The sequence below is a fragment of the Scyliorhinus torazame genome, chromosome 8, assembly GCF_047496885.1.
Source record: "Scyliorhinus torazame isolate Kashiwa2021f chromosome 8, sScyTor2.1, whole genome shotgun sequence".
NCBI lineage: Eukaryota > Metazoa > Chordata > Chondrichthyes > Carcharhiniformes > Scyliorhinidae > Scyliorhinus > Scyliorhinus torazame.
The window spans coordinates 45,710,829-45,725,849 of NC_092714.1; the positions used below are offsets into that span (position 1 = coordinate 45,710,829).

The 15,021-nt window shown below is 51.4% G+C and overlaps 1 protein-coding gene across 1 annotated transcript in view; it reads right to left on the reverse strand.

The window, feature by feature from the left end:
• Positions 1 to 15,021, reverse strand: part of ros1 (c-ros oncogene 1, receptor tyrosine kinase) — a 400,619-nt gene that overhangs the window by 340,755 nt on the left and 44,843 nt on the right. The window contains exon 4 of the mRNA XM_072513469.1: positions 5,920 to 5,946. Within this exon, the coding sequence (XP_072369570.1) occupies positions 5,920 to 5,946 (27 nt within the window). The remainder of the gene's footprint in view (positions 1 to 5,919; positions 5,947 to 15,021) is intronic.

Here is a 15,021-nt window from a genome sequence, read left to right on the forward strand (position 1 = left end):
ACAACCCCCGAGGAAACGGACAAGTGGAGAGGGAGAACGTAACGGTATGGAAAGCCATCCTTCTGACCCTACATCTAGGAGTCTCCCAGTTTCCCACTGGCAGGAGGTCCTCCCTGACGTGCTCCACTCGATTAGGTCACTCCTCTGCACCGCCACGAACGAGACCCCTCATGACCGCCTATTTGTCTTCCCCAGGAAATCCACCTCCGGGGTCTCGCGTCCGTGCTGGCTGACAACACCGGGGCCTGTCCTCCTCCGAAAGCACGTGAGGAGCCATATGTCCGACCCCCTGGTCGAGAGGGTCCAGCTCCTTCACACCAACCCTCAGTATGCCTACATGGCGCACCACGACAGCCGACAAGATACAATCTCCCTCCGGGACCTGGCACCCGCCGGTTCCCCTGCGACCATCACCTACCCCCCCCCACCCTACACCGAACACCGCCCCCGCCCCTACATGGCCTACACCCCCCCTCACCCCATCGTCGCCGACAGTGAAGTAGCTCCAGAAGATACGCTCCCGGAGTCAACGAGCCCAACACACGTGCCCGCAACAACGAGTTCAACACCCGTGCCCGTAGCGAAACCAGAGCTCAGGCGATCGCAGCGAACAATCAAGGCACCGGACAGACACAATCTGTTAGCCCACTTCACCCCCGCTGGACTTCAATTTTTAACAGGGGGTGAAAGTGGTGAATGTATTACTGCTATCATTCACCATTGTATTGCATTACATTACATTGTATTATGTTGATGCCCTTCTGGGCTCCGCCCCCTCGGGGGAGGTACATAGAGCTGCACTCAGTACAGAGCAGTCGCAGGCAGGCACAGATCTAGCTGATTAAAACCACTGTTCACTTCAACTCTTCGTCTCGTGTGAATTGATGGTCGCATCAATCCTACTTCAACTCTTCTCAACTAATGTCTAGCTGTGTGGGACTGCTCTCACCTGGGGCGGGATTCTCCGACCCCCCACCGGGTCGGAGAATCGCCGTGGGCCGTCGTGAATCTCGCCCCCGCCGCCCGCCGAATTCTCCGAAGGGAGAAAAGTCGGTGGGCGTCAATCGCGCCGCACGCCTCGGAGAATGGCACGGGTGGGCGCAAGGCAATGGATTTTGGGGCTGCCGATATTCTCCCGTCCGGATGGGCCGAAGTCCCACCGACGTGACCACGGGTCACGTTGGCATAAATCAAAACACCTTTAAATCGGCGTCAACCAGTGCTCATGGTTGACGACGACCAGCGTGGAGGTGGGTGACGGCCTGGGGGGTTGGCCGCTGGAGAGGTGATGGCGTGGCCGCAGTCTGAATGTGTGGGGGAGAGGTGTGTGTAGGGTTGTGTGTGTATGTGTGTGCGGCGGGGGGGGGGGGTTAGAGTGGGGTGGGCTCCGGGGGAGTGCCGGGAGGAGGGGGGGGGTGAGTGCCAGGGATGGGAGGATGACTGCCGGGGAGCGGGACGGGGAGGTGCTGGACAGGGGGGGTGCGTGCCGGGGAGGGGGACGTGCGTGCCGGGGAAGTGCATGCCGGGGAGGGGGACGAGGAGGTGCGTGCCGGAGAGGGGGACGAGGAGGTGCGTGCCGGGGAGGGGGGGGGCCGTGCCGGGGAGTGGGGGTGCGAGGGCAAGTGAGTTTGTCCACCTGGCCAGGTGCCAGCCTCCAACAGCCGTGCCCATGCGGTCCATGCCACCTGACTCGGGGGGGGGGGGGGGGTATGGGCAATGATGACATGTCGTCGTTCTACCCCCCCCCCCCCCCGCCCCGGGCAGGCCGTCATGTTTTCCGGTCAGCCAGCGATGTTGGGCGCCATGGCGGCAGCCGCTAATGTCCATGTTGCCCTGGAGGAGGAGGAGGAGCGTGCCAGAGAGGAGGCGCAGGCTGCCGCAGAGGGGCAGGCGGCAGCCGACCAGGCTGGAGGGACACCCGCCCGACAGGACGAGGAGGGGGAGGACGTCGCGGCCCCACGGCAACGGAGGCACCCGAGGGCGCCCAGTGTATATCGGCCCCGGCTGTCGTGCCAGGACCTCACGGACTGGGAATGCAGGAGGAGACTCCGGATGAGCCGGGAAACCGTGGCACACATCTGCCACCTGCTGGCACACCTGTCACCGCGTGGCACTGGCGGGGACACACCCTCTCCCCGTGTCCGTCAAGGTTACGGTGGCCCTGAACTTTTATGCAACGGGGTCATTCCAGGCACCAAGTGGGGACCTGTCCGGCATATCGCAGGCATCGGTGCATACGGGCAGTGACAGACGCCCTATATGCCATTGCGCACCGCTACATCCGCTTCCCTGTGGACCAGCCAAGATGCCCGGGCCGTGGGCTTCTCTGCCGTGGCCGGGTTCCCCATGGTCCAGGGCGCGATCGATGGGATGCACGTCGCCGTGCAGCCACCTGCAGATAACAGGGCCGTGTTCACCAATAGGAAGGGGACCTATTCAATGAACATACAGGTGGTCTGCGACCACCGCATGATGATCCTGCACGTCTGCACCCATTACCCGGGCAGTGTACACGACTCATACGTGTTGTTGAGGTCATACATCCCCGGCATGTATGAGGGACGCCATCCCCGGCTGAGGGGCTGGTTGCTGGGCGACAGGGGCTACCCATTGCGATCGTGGCTGATGACGCCTATACGGAGGCCACGCAATGAGGCGGAGAACCGCTACAATGATGCCCATGTAGCGACAAGGGGAGTGATAGAGAGGTGCTTTGGCGTGCTGAAGATGCGTTTCAGGTGCCTGGACCTCTCTGGGGGCGCCCTCCAGTATCGGTCAGATAGGGTCGGCCGCATCATTGTAGTGTGCTGCGCCCTGCACAATATAGTCCAGCAGAGGGGCGATGTGCCGCAGGCAGAGGACGGCGGAGTGGAGGAGCAGCAGGAAGAGGCGCAGTCCTCCCCAGATGAGGGGGATGGGGGCAATGGTCAGGGCAGACGGGCTAGACATGGGCAGGTGGCTGTCCACCATTACCCGCTTCACTGACTAGATGGGCGTGGGAATCGGCTAGTATGGCCACAGACCGCACACCATGGCAACACCCGACCATCCACACCCCCCCACCCATCCACCCACCCAGCACCCTCACCCCCCTCCCCAACCCCACCCACCCCACCCGCATGCACACCACCCCCCCATTGCCAATCCACCTGCGGCACAACGGCCGGGCTCACACAGTTGCCGGTGGACGCGTGTCTATTGCAGGCCATGGAGGATGATGACAACCTGCTCTGCGATGAACTCTTGGCTCTACATCGTTGGACGATGTCTGACCCATGGCCACAGTACCACCATCCACCTGGACCATCCCTGCATGCGGCTGTGACACTGCAGCGCACGGTCCCGTCCTCTGCCCGGGGGGATGTTGATGGCGGCCCAGGTGGAAGGGGGCAGACTCACCAAGGAGCTGAGGTAAGACCACCCCTCACACACACACTTGCGCTCAACGTACATGACACCCCCGCACGCTTTGGACAGAGCACAAAGGCAGCTTCTGTAGGTGTAACATTGACTTTAATAACGAAAGCAGTTCATGCACGTGCCCTAGCCCCTAAAACCCATCTGTGCCCTGCACCCGTGCCAACTTACTCAGTGTCCAATTGTTCGGCCTTACGGGCCCTTTGACTACACCTAGGTGTTTCCCCAGATGGTAGAGCAGAACTGGAGGTGGACTCCTGTGATTCCTGCCCTTTGACACGGGATCCCTTTGGCGGCCGTTTCCTGGGGCGCCCTGGCCTAGATGGGCCAGGCTGCGGCCCGGGCAACTGGGATGGCGAGCTGCCAGCCTGTCCTGCCCGTTGCCCACCCGATGCACCTGGGACGGAGGTGGGGGGGGGGGGGGGGGGGGGGGGGGGGGGGGGAGCCCGAGGTGTTGAGGTGTTCTGGGACCTCCCTTACAAATGGGACCCGGAACGGGCCCCAGCACATCCTCCTCCCTCGTGGTGCTCGATGGCCCCCGGCCTCTACATGGGTGGGGAATGCGAACGGACTGGCCATCGAACGCCCCCCCGACATCTGGCGCTGCCAGTCCTGGAGGCCCATGCTGGTATCGACAAGGGTCTGCAGGTTTGCAGCCATGGAGCTCAGGGAGTTGGCAATCCCTGTCTGTGACTGTGCGTCGCCGGCTAGCACATGGGCAATGGCGCCAATGCCCTCAGCAATGGCCTGCTGGGCCTGGGCCACGGAGTTGAGCCCCTCTGCCACCTGCCGCTGGCTCATGGCCTCCTGTGAGAGGGCAGCCATGACCTGGGCCACAGACGCCGCCTGCACGGAAAGCCCCAGGCCTCGCAAACCGCTCCCCATGTCTGACACCGTCGCACTCATTGCCTCCACCGCGGATGCCACCTGTGCGGTGTTGGCCTGGGTGGCATGCATGACCGGCACCACTGCCAGCTCCTGGACTCCTCCACCTACGACTGCAGCCGCCGCAAGCTGGCCGTCACCCTCTTCGCTCGTCCCAGGTTCGGTGGTTGCATCGGACCTATGGGTGGGTGTGGTAACTCCAGGAACCCGGGATCCATCTGGGCGGCAGATGTTCGCATGCGCCGGGCTGCCCTCCGACCGCCCGGCCCCTCTGCTGCTCCTACCTCCACCTGCTGTACCGGGACGGCTGTGTTGTGCGCACCAGTGAGTGTACCAGACGCCTCATCACTAAAGTGCCCAACCGAGGTGAGCGTCTCTGCGATGGTGAAGGGTGTTGGTGACAGCAGTGGCGTTGTGTTGTGCGCATCGTCCGACTCTGAGCCCATGGCACTTTGGGGTGGCGGTTCGTCTCCACCCATCCAATCTGTGTCACTGTCCAGTATTTGAGTTTCCTGGGTAGGGGTGTACTGGGTAAGGGGTGCCCTGGGTTGTGGTTTCGTGGCTCGGCTGTGACGGGGGCCTGTGGCTGCCCCTCTCGTCGCTGGGTGGCACACGCCTGCGTCGTCGCACCCGCACGAGACGGGTGCGTCGTCTCCCTGTTGCTCCAGGTCTCTCCATCTCCCGTCGTCTCCGCGGGGCATCATGCAGGCGTCGCGTACCAGAGGGTCCAGGTCTCTCCGTCTCCCGTGGTCTCCGCGGGGCATCATGCGGGCGGTCTGCATCTGCGGGGATGGGTGCCTCGACGTTTGCTCCTGCGATACACAATGAAGCATGCATGGTTAGACATGCAGGCAGTGATCAGGTGATATGGGGGAGGGGATATGGGGACGGGCTGTCGGTGGCTCACTTGCTGGTGGCCCCCAACCTCTGCATCGGCAACCGCCCGGTCCTCAGGTCCGCCAGCCAGTTCCAGGGCCCTTTCCTCATGTTCGGTCAGTGGCCTCTCATCAGCTGGGCCTCCTCCAGTCCTCACATGCTCCCTGGTGTTGTGTGCGTGCTTCTCCTGGGGGAGGGGGGGGGGGGCGTAAAAGGCAACAGTGTTAGACAGGTATATGAATGCACGCCATCGGTTGCGCGTGTATTGCAGAGATTAAGGTTAGGGCTGGATTCACTTGGGGATATGGGGGAGTTATTTCCTGATAGAAAATTTGTAGATGTGAACACTGGAGTTAGTTATAATGGCTAGAGACACTTCTTGGGTGAAATACTGGAGGGTGCCTGTGTAGAAAATTGGGCAAAAGAGGTAATGTACTGCAATCCAAATTTATTCCACCCGAAGGATTTACATACTAAGGTTTCTGAAACTCATAATAGCAACGGATGAATTCTTATAGATTATGGAAGCGGTGTAGGAACTTGTAAGCTGCAGAAATAAGAGTTACGTACAGGTTGGGTTTATTTTAACGCTCACTCATTGTACACTTTGGATATTGACAGTTATAAACTGACAGGAGAGAGGCAAACTGTACTGGCCAAGTTTGAATAAACTGTTCTTTCTTCATTAGTAATGCATTATACAAACTGCAGTATAATAGGGAAATGTTTGATGGTGCTTACCTCACATGTCTGATTGAATGTTGAATCCTGGAAAATAAGGAAAGGAATTTATATTTTCACATCAGTTAGTTACTGACAGCTTGCAAGAACCTATTGAAAAGAACAAAAATGTGTAATTGAATTCCAGTGACGTTCTGTGTCTTGCTTTATTAGACCACACCACTGTAAACATGAACCAAAACACCTATTCTACCTCAATACATAACCGAATGGACCAACTGTTCACACAAAGCTACTTGAATATATCTTCCTTTTTTTGTTAAAAAAAACTGTAATCACTCTCCAGTTTTGATGAATAAAGAAATGTGGCCTTGGGACTGAGAATCCATGCATGTTTGACCACATCTAAACTTTATGAAAACCAGTTTTTTAAAGTATATATAAATATGCTTTACAAATGGAAGCTATTCAATAAACACATTCAACGTAAATGCATTTGTTTTGCTCTCAAATGTTAGCTAATACTCAGCAAAGACTTGAAGAAACCTGGTCTCCAAGGAAATTGGCAAGGATATTTCCCTGTACTATGGATTAGACATAACAAAAACATCTTGCCAGTTGAAATAATAATAGCGCTTGTGTGCTTATCTTGTTCCTTGAAATTGTTCAAAAGCTTGAGTGGAAACATCCTTTAAATGAAACGGTTAAAGACTACAAAGAACATCAAATTATATAGAATCACAGAATTTACAGTGCGGAAGAAAGCCATTTGGCCGAACGAGCCTACACCGGCCTTTGGTAAAAGCACCCTACTTAAACCCACACCTCCACCCAATCCCCGTAACCCCACCTAACCTTTTTTGGACACTAAGGGCAATTTAGCATTGGCCAATCCACCTAACCTGCATGTTTTTGGACTGTGGGAGGAAACTGGAGCACCCGGAGGAAACCCACGCAGACACGGGGAGAACATGCAGACTCCGCACAGACAGTGACCCAAGACGGGATTCGAACCTGGGACACTGGAGCTGTGAAACAACAGTGCGAACCACTGGGCTACCGTGCCGCCAAGTATATCTACCTAAGTATAGTGTTACTGGCATGTAAACATCATGGGCGGGATTCTCCGACCCCCACCGGGCCGGAGAATCGCCGGGGGACAGCGTGAATCCCGCCCCCGCCAGCTGCCGAATTCTCCGGCACTGGGGTTTTGGTGGGGAAGGGAATCGCGCCGCACCGGTCGGCGGCCGCTGGCAGCTGCCCCCCAGCGATTCTCCGGCCCGCGATGGGCCAAGCGGCCGCTCGCTTTAGGCCCGTCCCGCTGGCGTAAATTAGACCTGGTACTTACCGGCGGAACCTGGCTCTGCGGGCAGAATCCGTGGTCTTCGGGGGGCATGGGGGCATCTGGCCCCGGGGTGTGCCCCACGGTGGCCTGGCCCGTGATCGGGGCCCGGCAATTCGCAGGCGGGCCTGTGCCGTGGGTACACTCTTTCCCTCCGCACCGGCTGCTGTGGACCTCCGCCATGGCCGGTCCGGAGACGAACCCCCCTGCGCATGCGCTGGGATGATGCCAGCACACGCTGGCACTCCCACGCATGCGCCAACTCGTGCCAGCCGACGGAGGCCCTTTGGCGCCAGTTGGCATGGCGCCAAGCCCCTTCCGCGTTGGTTGATGCAGCGCCAGCCTAGCCCCTGATGGTGCGGAGGATTCAGCACCTTCCGGGCGGCCCGACGGCGGAGTGGTTCACGCCACTCCTCGGCGCCAGAACCGCCCGCCCTGCCGGGTAGGGGAGAATCCCGCCCCATATTTCTCTAATACCATGTATCTAGACTGATACAGTTCAAATAATTTAAGCCAAATTCAATTAATTAATAAATCCTGTATTTTAAAAAAATTAACGTCAGCAATGATGATCATGAAACAGTCAGTTCAGTAATATCCCACAGAAATCTGCCGTCATTACATGGTCTGGCCTACCTGCAACTCCAGATCCACAGCAATGTGGCTGCCTTGCATCTGTCCTCTAGCAAGCCTCTCATAACGGAATCAAACCTCCACAGAAAATTCTAATAAGAATAGAACTGGAAGGACCATCCGGCATTGACATAGACACTGACTTACCTATCACAAATGCACCCGTCTGTGACAGTGCTGATAAGAATGACCACTTCACAGTCCTTGTAGAGACAAAATCCCCTTTTCACAATGATGATGCTGTCTATTGTGTAGTGTGGCCCTACCATCACACTAAATGGAACAGGTTCAGAACAGATCTAGCAGTTCAAAAGTAATTGTCCATGTGACATCATGGGTCATCAGCAGCAGCAACAGAATTGAATTCAATCCCATTCTGTAATCTCACGGCCCAGCACATCCCTCATTCTACCATTACCATCAAGCATGGGGACCAACGAGGAGTGAAGGAGACCATGCCAGGAGCAGCACCAGGCATACCTAAAAATGAGCTGCCAACCTGGTAAAATTGCAACACAGGACCACATACATACTAAACAGCAGAAGTGGCATGCTCGAGGCAGAGTACAGCTGTATCTCAACCAACCGATCACAAAGTTTTGCAATCTTGCCACATCCAGGCATAAATGGTGGTGGCGAATTAAACAATTAACCAGAGGGGTAGGCACCACGAACATTCCCATCCTCACTGATAATGGAGCCCAGCATATCAGTGCAAAACTCACAGCTGAACACTTGCAACCATCCTTTACTAGAAATGTCAAGTGTATGGCCCTTCTTGTCCTCCACCTGAGCACCCCCCTCGCCCTCCCCATCACAGATGTCAGACTTCAGCCAAATTGATTCACTCAGTGTGATTCAAGAAAAAGCTGAAGGCACTGGCTACATTAGAAGGCTATGGGCCCTGGCAACATCCCAGCAATAGTACTATGATTTGTGCTATAGAATGCTCTGTGATACCAGCACCTATCCAAATGTTATCTTTAAATAGATGTGGCTATGTTCTTTATCACCAGATTAGAAATAATGCAAGGCATCACACGATAGGTAGACTGCATTGTATAGTCATCCAAGTAAGACGTGTTATCAAGAAGATTGTATATATGCAACATAAACTTCATGAATAAACATTTGAGTTTGCCAATCCCATTTGTGTGACTGGTGAATTTAGTGTTCAGTGGGTAAGAAACAGAAACACAGCACAAACAATGTGGAAAATTGCTCAGGGATGTCCTGTCCATAAGCAGCAGGACAAATTCAATCTAGTCACTTGCCTCACCACAGTCTACTCTGACAAAGAGAGAATATGGGGATAGAATGGCAGTGAACATAAAAGGGAACTCAAAGGTCTTCGACCAACATGTAAATAACATGAGTAGCAAGAGTCTGGGTCCTATTAGCCATAAGGGTAGTGATATATGCTTAGAGGTGCAAGACAAGGCTAGAATACTTAATGAGCACTTTGCATCATTGTTTACTAAGGAAGAAGATTCTGATAAAATATCAGAAAGAATTGAGATGTTAAAAGCAACGGATGCTGTTAAAATCAAGAGGGAGGAGGTTAGGCTGGCTATCCGAAGGTTATATAAGTCACGTTGTCATCCCAGGCTCCTAAGAGGTATGTGGGCGGAGATAGCAGAAGGACTTGCCATGATCCTCCAACTTTCCCTCGATATCAGGGAGGTGCCACAGAATTGGCGAGTGGTAAATGTGACACTTTATTCGAGAAAGGACATAGCAAATGTCCTAGCTACTATTGGACAGTTTATTCACTTAATATCGGTAATCGGTAAGGTTTTGGAAACAAAAGAGGGGGAAAATATCCACAAGGACTTGAAGAGGTTTGTGTTAATTAAGGATAGTCACTCGCGTTTGAGCCATTGGCCATCGCGTTAAGAGGTTCGGGGGTATGGAAAGGGATAGTATAGTGCGGGGGGGGGGGGGGGGAAAACAGAGCATATGGTGTCCTTATATGCCGATGACTTGTTATTATACGTGTCGGAACAGAGTGTGTCAGTAGGGGGAATACTGGAGCTGCTCCGGGTGTTTGGGTCTTTCTCGGGGTACAAATTAAATCGAGACAAATGTGAATATTTTGTGGTGTCTCGGCCAGGGGCGGAGGGGGCTGCCATTCCGTAGGGCAAGGACTCACTTTAGATACCTGGGGGTGCAGGTTGCTCGGGATTGGGTGGGTGGGCTCCGTAGGTACAACATTTCTAGTTTGGAGTAGAGGGTGAAAGCTGATCTGGCAAGGTGGGATGGTCTCCCTCTGTCACTGGCGGGTTCGGTACAGGCGGTTAAAATGAACGTGGTGCCACGATTTCTGTTTATTTTCCAATGCCGACCGATTTCCTGCCAAAGACATTTTTATAGAGATTGAAGGGATGATTACCTCGTTCATATGGGGAGGGAAGGTAGCCAGAATTAGAAAGGTGTTACTACAGAGAGGAAGGCAGACAGGGGGTTTGTGTCTTCCAAACCTGATGTATTATTACTGGGCGGCAAATGTGGAGAAGATACAAAGCTGGGTCAGAGAGGTTGACTCCCAGTGGGTCAGAATAGAGGAGAGTTTGTGTAGTGGGTCGGGATTGAAGGCGCTAGTAACAGTGTCGCTCCCGACGGCCCCCGGGAAATACTCAGGGAGTCTGGTAGTAATAGCAGTTTCGGCAGCACTTCGGGTTGGGGGCAGGGTCAAGGGAAATGTCGATTTGGGGGAACCACAGATTTGAGCCAGGGAAGTGGGATGGAAATTTTCGAAAATGGGAGGGGAAAGGAATGAGGACACTAAAAGATTTGTTTCTTGGGGGTCGGTTTGCAGGATTGAAGTAGCTGGGAGCGAAGTATGGGCTGGAGCAGGGGGAAATATTGATACGTGCAGGTTCAAGACTTTGCCAGAAAGGAGATACAGAACTTCCCGGTAAAGCCAGCCTCCACATTGCTGGAGGAGGTGCTGACGACAGGGGGACTGGAGATGAGGGTAGTGTCGGTGGTTTACAGGGCTATTTTGGAAGAGGAGAAGGCACCGCTGGATGGGATCAAGGCAAAGTGGGAGGAAGAGTTGGGAGAGGGTATGGAGGAGGGGTTCTGGTGTGAGGTGCTCCGGAAGGTGAACGCCTCCACCTCGTGCGCGAGGTTGGGGCTGATACAGCTGAAGGTGGTATATAGAGCGCACCTCACAAAAGGCGAGGATGAGCTGGCTCTTTGAGGGCAGAAGGTGTGTGTGAATGTTGCAGGGGGGGGCCCAAACCATGTTCACATGTTTTGGTCCTGTCCAAAGCTGGAGGATTACTGGAAGGAGGTTTTTAGGGTAATCTCTAAGCGGTACACGTGAAATGGGACCCGGGCCCTCGGAAGACCATATTCGGGGTGCCTGACCAGCTGGGGTTGGAAATGGGTGCGGAGGCAGATGTTGTAGTGTAGCCATCTGGGATGGCCACTTCCAGAATACAAAATGGACATTTGCAAAGATTGCAGGGAAAAATGGACAATGTTAAGAAAGCGGGCAGGCACAGAGCCTGTCTGCATATTGGAGAAACAGCTCCCAGACGAGACTGAAACGCTAGGCCCATTAGCATATGGATGGCCCATCTCCGGGAACAAAGGAAGATACTTAAGTAACCGATCTGGCCCCAGACCTCGCGGCGCCAGTTCCCCAAACCAAAAGCAGAAAACAGGGTAGGCCAACGGCCACCTAGAACACGCCTAGCCATCAGGGCATCCACTCCTTTATTGGTTAGGATCAATGCAAATGATCAAGAAATGGCCCAATTGATTGGGGCCAAGTTCAAGGCCCACCCAAAAGCACGAGAAGCCCCCTTCGGATATAAGAAGAAGGCCCAAAGAGAGAATTGCTCTCTTGGAATCGGCTCTCAAAGTGGAAAGACCTTTCCACCAGCTACACCAGAAGCAAGTAAATCCAAGGTCAACGCTCGCTACCAGACGGACAACCTTAGCTGTTCCCCTCTACCACTTCGACCCCAGCTGCCTCAGAACTGAACAACGCCCATTGTTCCTCTGACTGAGTGGGCGCCCGAAGCTAAGTATAGGCTTTAGCAGCAGTGATAGTTCAGTCTGTAGTATTTTGTGCATGAGTAGATATTGCTGTGTGTGTAAATAAATAGTATTGACTTTGAACTAACTAACTGGTGTACCGACTCTTTGATCAGTATTCGGGTTTGAACCTTGTGGCGGTATCGAAAAATACCTGTCGACTCTAAAGCAAACGTAATTAGAATTAAGGAAGGCGACCATATTGACCGCCATATTTAGAAACAACCAAAGAGAGCAACAGTAGCCTTCGCCTCGTTGATCATCTGAAGGCGGATCCTGTTAGGGTGGAAATCAACCTCTCCACCCTGTGCCCTGGCGTGGCGGGGGTACCTGCTAGAATTCTTGACTCTTGTGAAGGTCAAATTTGAACGGAGGGGAAAGATGGAGGGGTTCTACAATTCATGGGCGTTATTCATTATGCACTTTCGAGAATTGGATTACATCGAATATTAGGAGAGGCGCTGGGAGAGCTGGGGGGAGGACACTGTATGTGTTAATGGTGACTCTGGGTGATTCCGGATTCTTTTTTGTTATTTGTTATGTTAACATGCGGGCTAATGTTTGGGGGTTTGTTGGGAGGATGGGATTGTTGTTATTGATATGGTGATTGACATTGCATTCGTTACTGATTATTGTTGGTGTAAATTTGGTAGAAAATGTGAAAAAGGAGAATAAAAATATATATTTTTTAAATTAAGGGTAGTCAGCACAGATTTGTAAAAGGCAGGTTGTGTTTGACTAATCTAATTGAATTTTTTGATGAAGTAACAGTGAAGGTTAATGAAGGGATTACAGTGAATGTTGTCTGTATGGATTTTAAGACAAAGTACCACATGAAATACCAGTTAACAAAATTGAGGCTCGTCAAAATTAGTTTAAAAATCTGCTTAAGGCCAGAATCACGGGAATTGCATAGGTCAGTGAGGACTTTATAACTATTGATTCTTTGACTTTTCAACACTGAGGTTTCTCCAACCATTCAAGGAGTGAGTAAAGGTTAACATATTTTTTAATGAAGCTCTTCTGCCAGAATACCCAAATACCCAGTGTGTATACACTGTGTTAGGAAACTGGCACCATATTCACTGGAGAAATAAGAGCCAGCTCTGCAAATGGTCAATGGAAGACTTTGATTGTCTCTATTTCTTGAAAAGCATTACACAACTCAGTCACCAAGAGTCCATTGATTTGGCAAGAGTTTAGCACAGGGCTAAATCGCTGGCTTTGAAAACAGACCCAGGCAGGCCAGCAGCACGGTTCGATTCCTGTAACAGCCTCCCCGAACAGGCGCCGGAATATGGCGACTAGGGGCTTTTCACAGTAACTTCATTTGAAGCCTACTTGTGACAATAAGCGATTTTCATTTCATTTTATTTTTCACAAGCTGTTGATTATTGGAGTTACATTTATATAGTACCTTTTATGACCCCCAGGACAACCTAGTGTTTTACAGCCAATAAAATTATTTTAACCTACTATCACTATTGGAAGGTATGAATGATAAGAAGGAACAATTTACATCTCACACTACTGCACTGTTTGGACATGAAAAACCAGGAAGGGTGCCAAGCACAGCTATTCACGCACCAGCTATCTAGAGAGTCATAAAATATGAATTTAGCAAAGCTAAATTTAAACAAAGAATGCCAAATTGAACATTGAACAAAATTATGAAATGCAATACACAAGTCAGTGAAATATTCCACTGAAACAACACAAGACGTTCTTCAATGAGTGATCAATACCCTTCTTACCCAATTTCACAATGAATGCAAATAAAAGCACCTAAAGCACAAGAGGAAATTCCATTTGGATTGGATTTTGTTTATTGTCACGTGTACCGAGGTACAGTGAAAAGTATTTTTCTGCGAGCAGCTCAACAGATCATTAAGTACATGAAAAGAAAAAATATATAATAGGGAACACAAGGTACACAATGTAACTACATAAACACCGGCATCGGATGAAGCATACAGGATGTAGTGTTAATGAGGTCAGTCCATAAGAGGGTTGTTTAGGAGTCTGGTAACAGTGGGGAAGAAGCTGTTTTTGAGACTGTTTGTGCGTGTTCCTCCTGCCCGATGGAAGAAGTTGGAAGAGTGAGTAAGCCAGATGGGTGATTATGCTGCCCGCTTTCCCCAGGCAGCGGGAGGTGTAGATGGAGTCAATGGATTTTTGTGACATTATAGCACAAAGATTGTGAGGAGAAAGTCATAAAACCTACTTTAAACCTATAAATCACGCAAGTAGAAAGAAAGCCCTCTGATACGCCCATTATGATGTAACTATGCTGGTATCCATCGAACTGGCAGCAGTATGTGTAATAGATTCCAATTGCCTTAATATTTGGATGTGTTTAGACTGAAGGTTAAACACATTTTGAATCGGAGCCCAAAGACTGTACAGTATTACTTGAAAGTATTACTTGACAGCAAAGTAATACAGATTATGTCACTTGTTTATAATAGATTGCAATGCGTGAATATTTAGATATGCATACTGAAGTTGTGGTAAGTGCATGTTAGCTCCTTCAATACATGTTTGAATGTGATCTGTAAATTTGAATGCCTAGATTTGAAGGGCAATATTTGAATTATCTTCCAGTTAAATTATTAGTGATGCAGATTTGTACCAAACCACTTGGACACACAATACTCTCCATGGAGCATATTGTATGGCTGCACAATGGCACTACATCAAATAATGGTGGGACAGTGGCCTGTCCCTGCAATGTCCACCCTTGTTTCATTATTTAAAGAGGAGCTAAAGAGATGCCAGGTGCTTCCTCACAAGCACAGAATGAAAATAATCAAGTTACCTGGATAGTTTTTACATATTGCCTAGTTGCTACTGAGAAAGCCATACTAACTAAACTTAATCATAAGAATGGGTGTGTGTTGTAAAATTCTGGGAGGGGAGACATACAAGAAACAGAAAATATAAAGTAAGGAGGAGTAAAAACATCTTTAGACTCCGAAGTTGATGAGGCACATTTATCACACGTGTCTAAAAGGATTGATTGAGATTTTTATTTTTAGAAAGTGACTCCATTCATTGTGATATCAGAGATGGCAGTAAACAATAGCATAGTTTCAAACTTAATAGGGTTAGTGTCATAATCTGCACAGGACCTATGA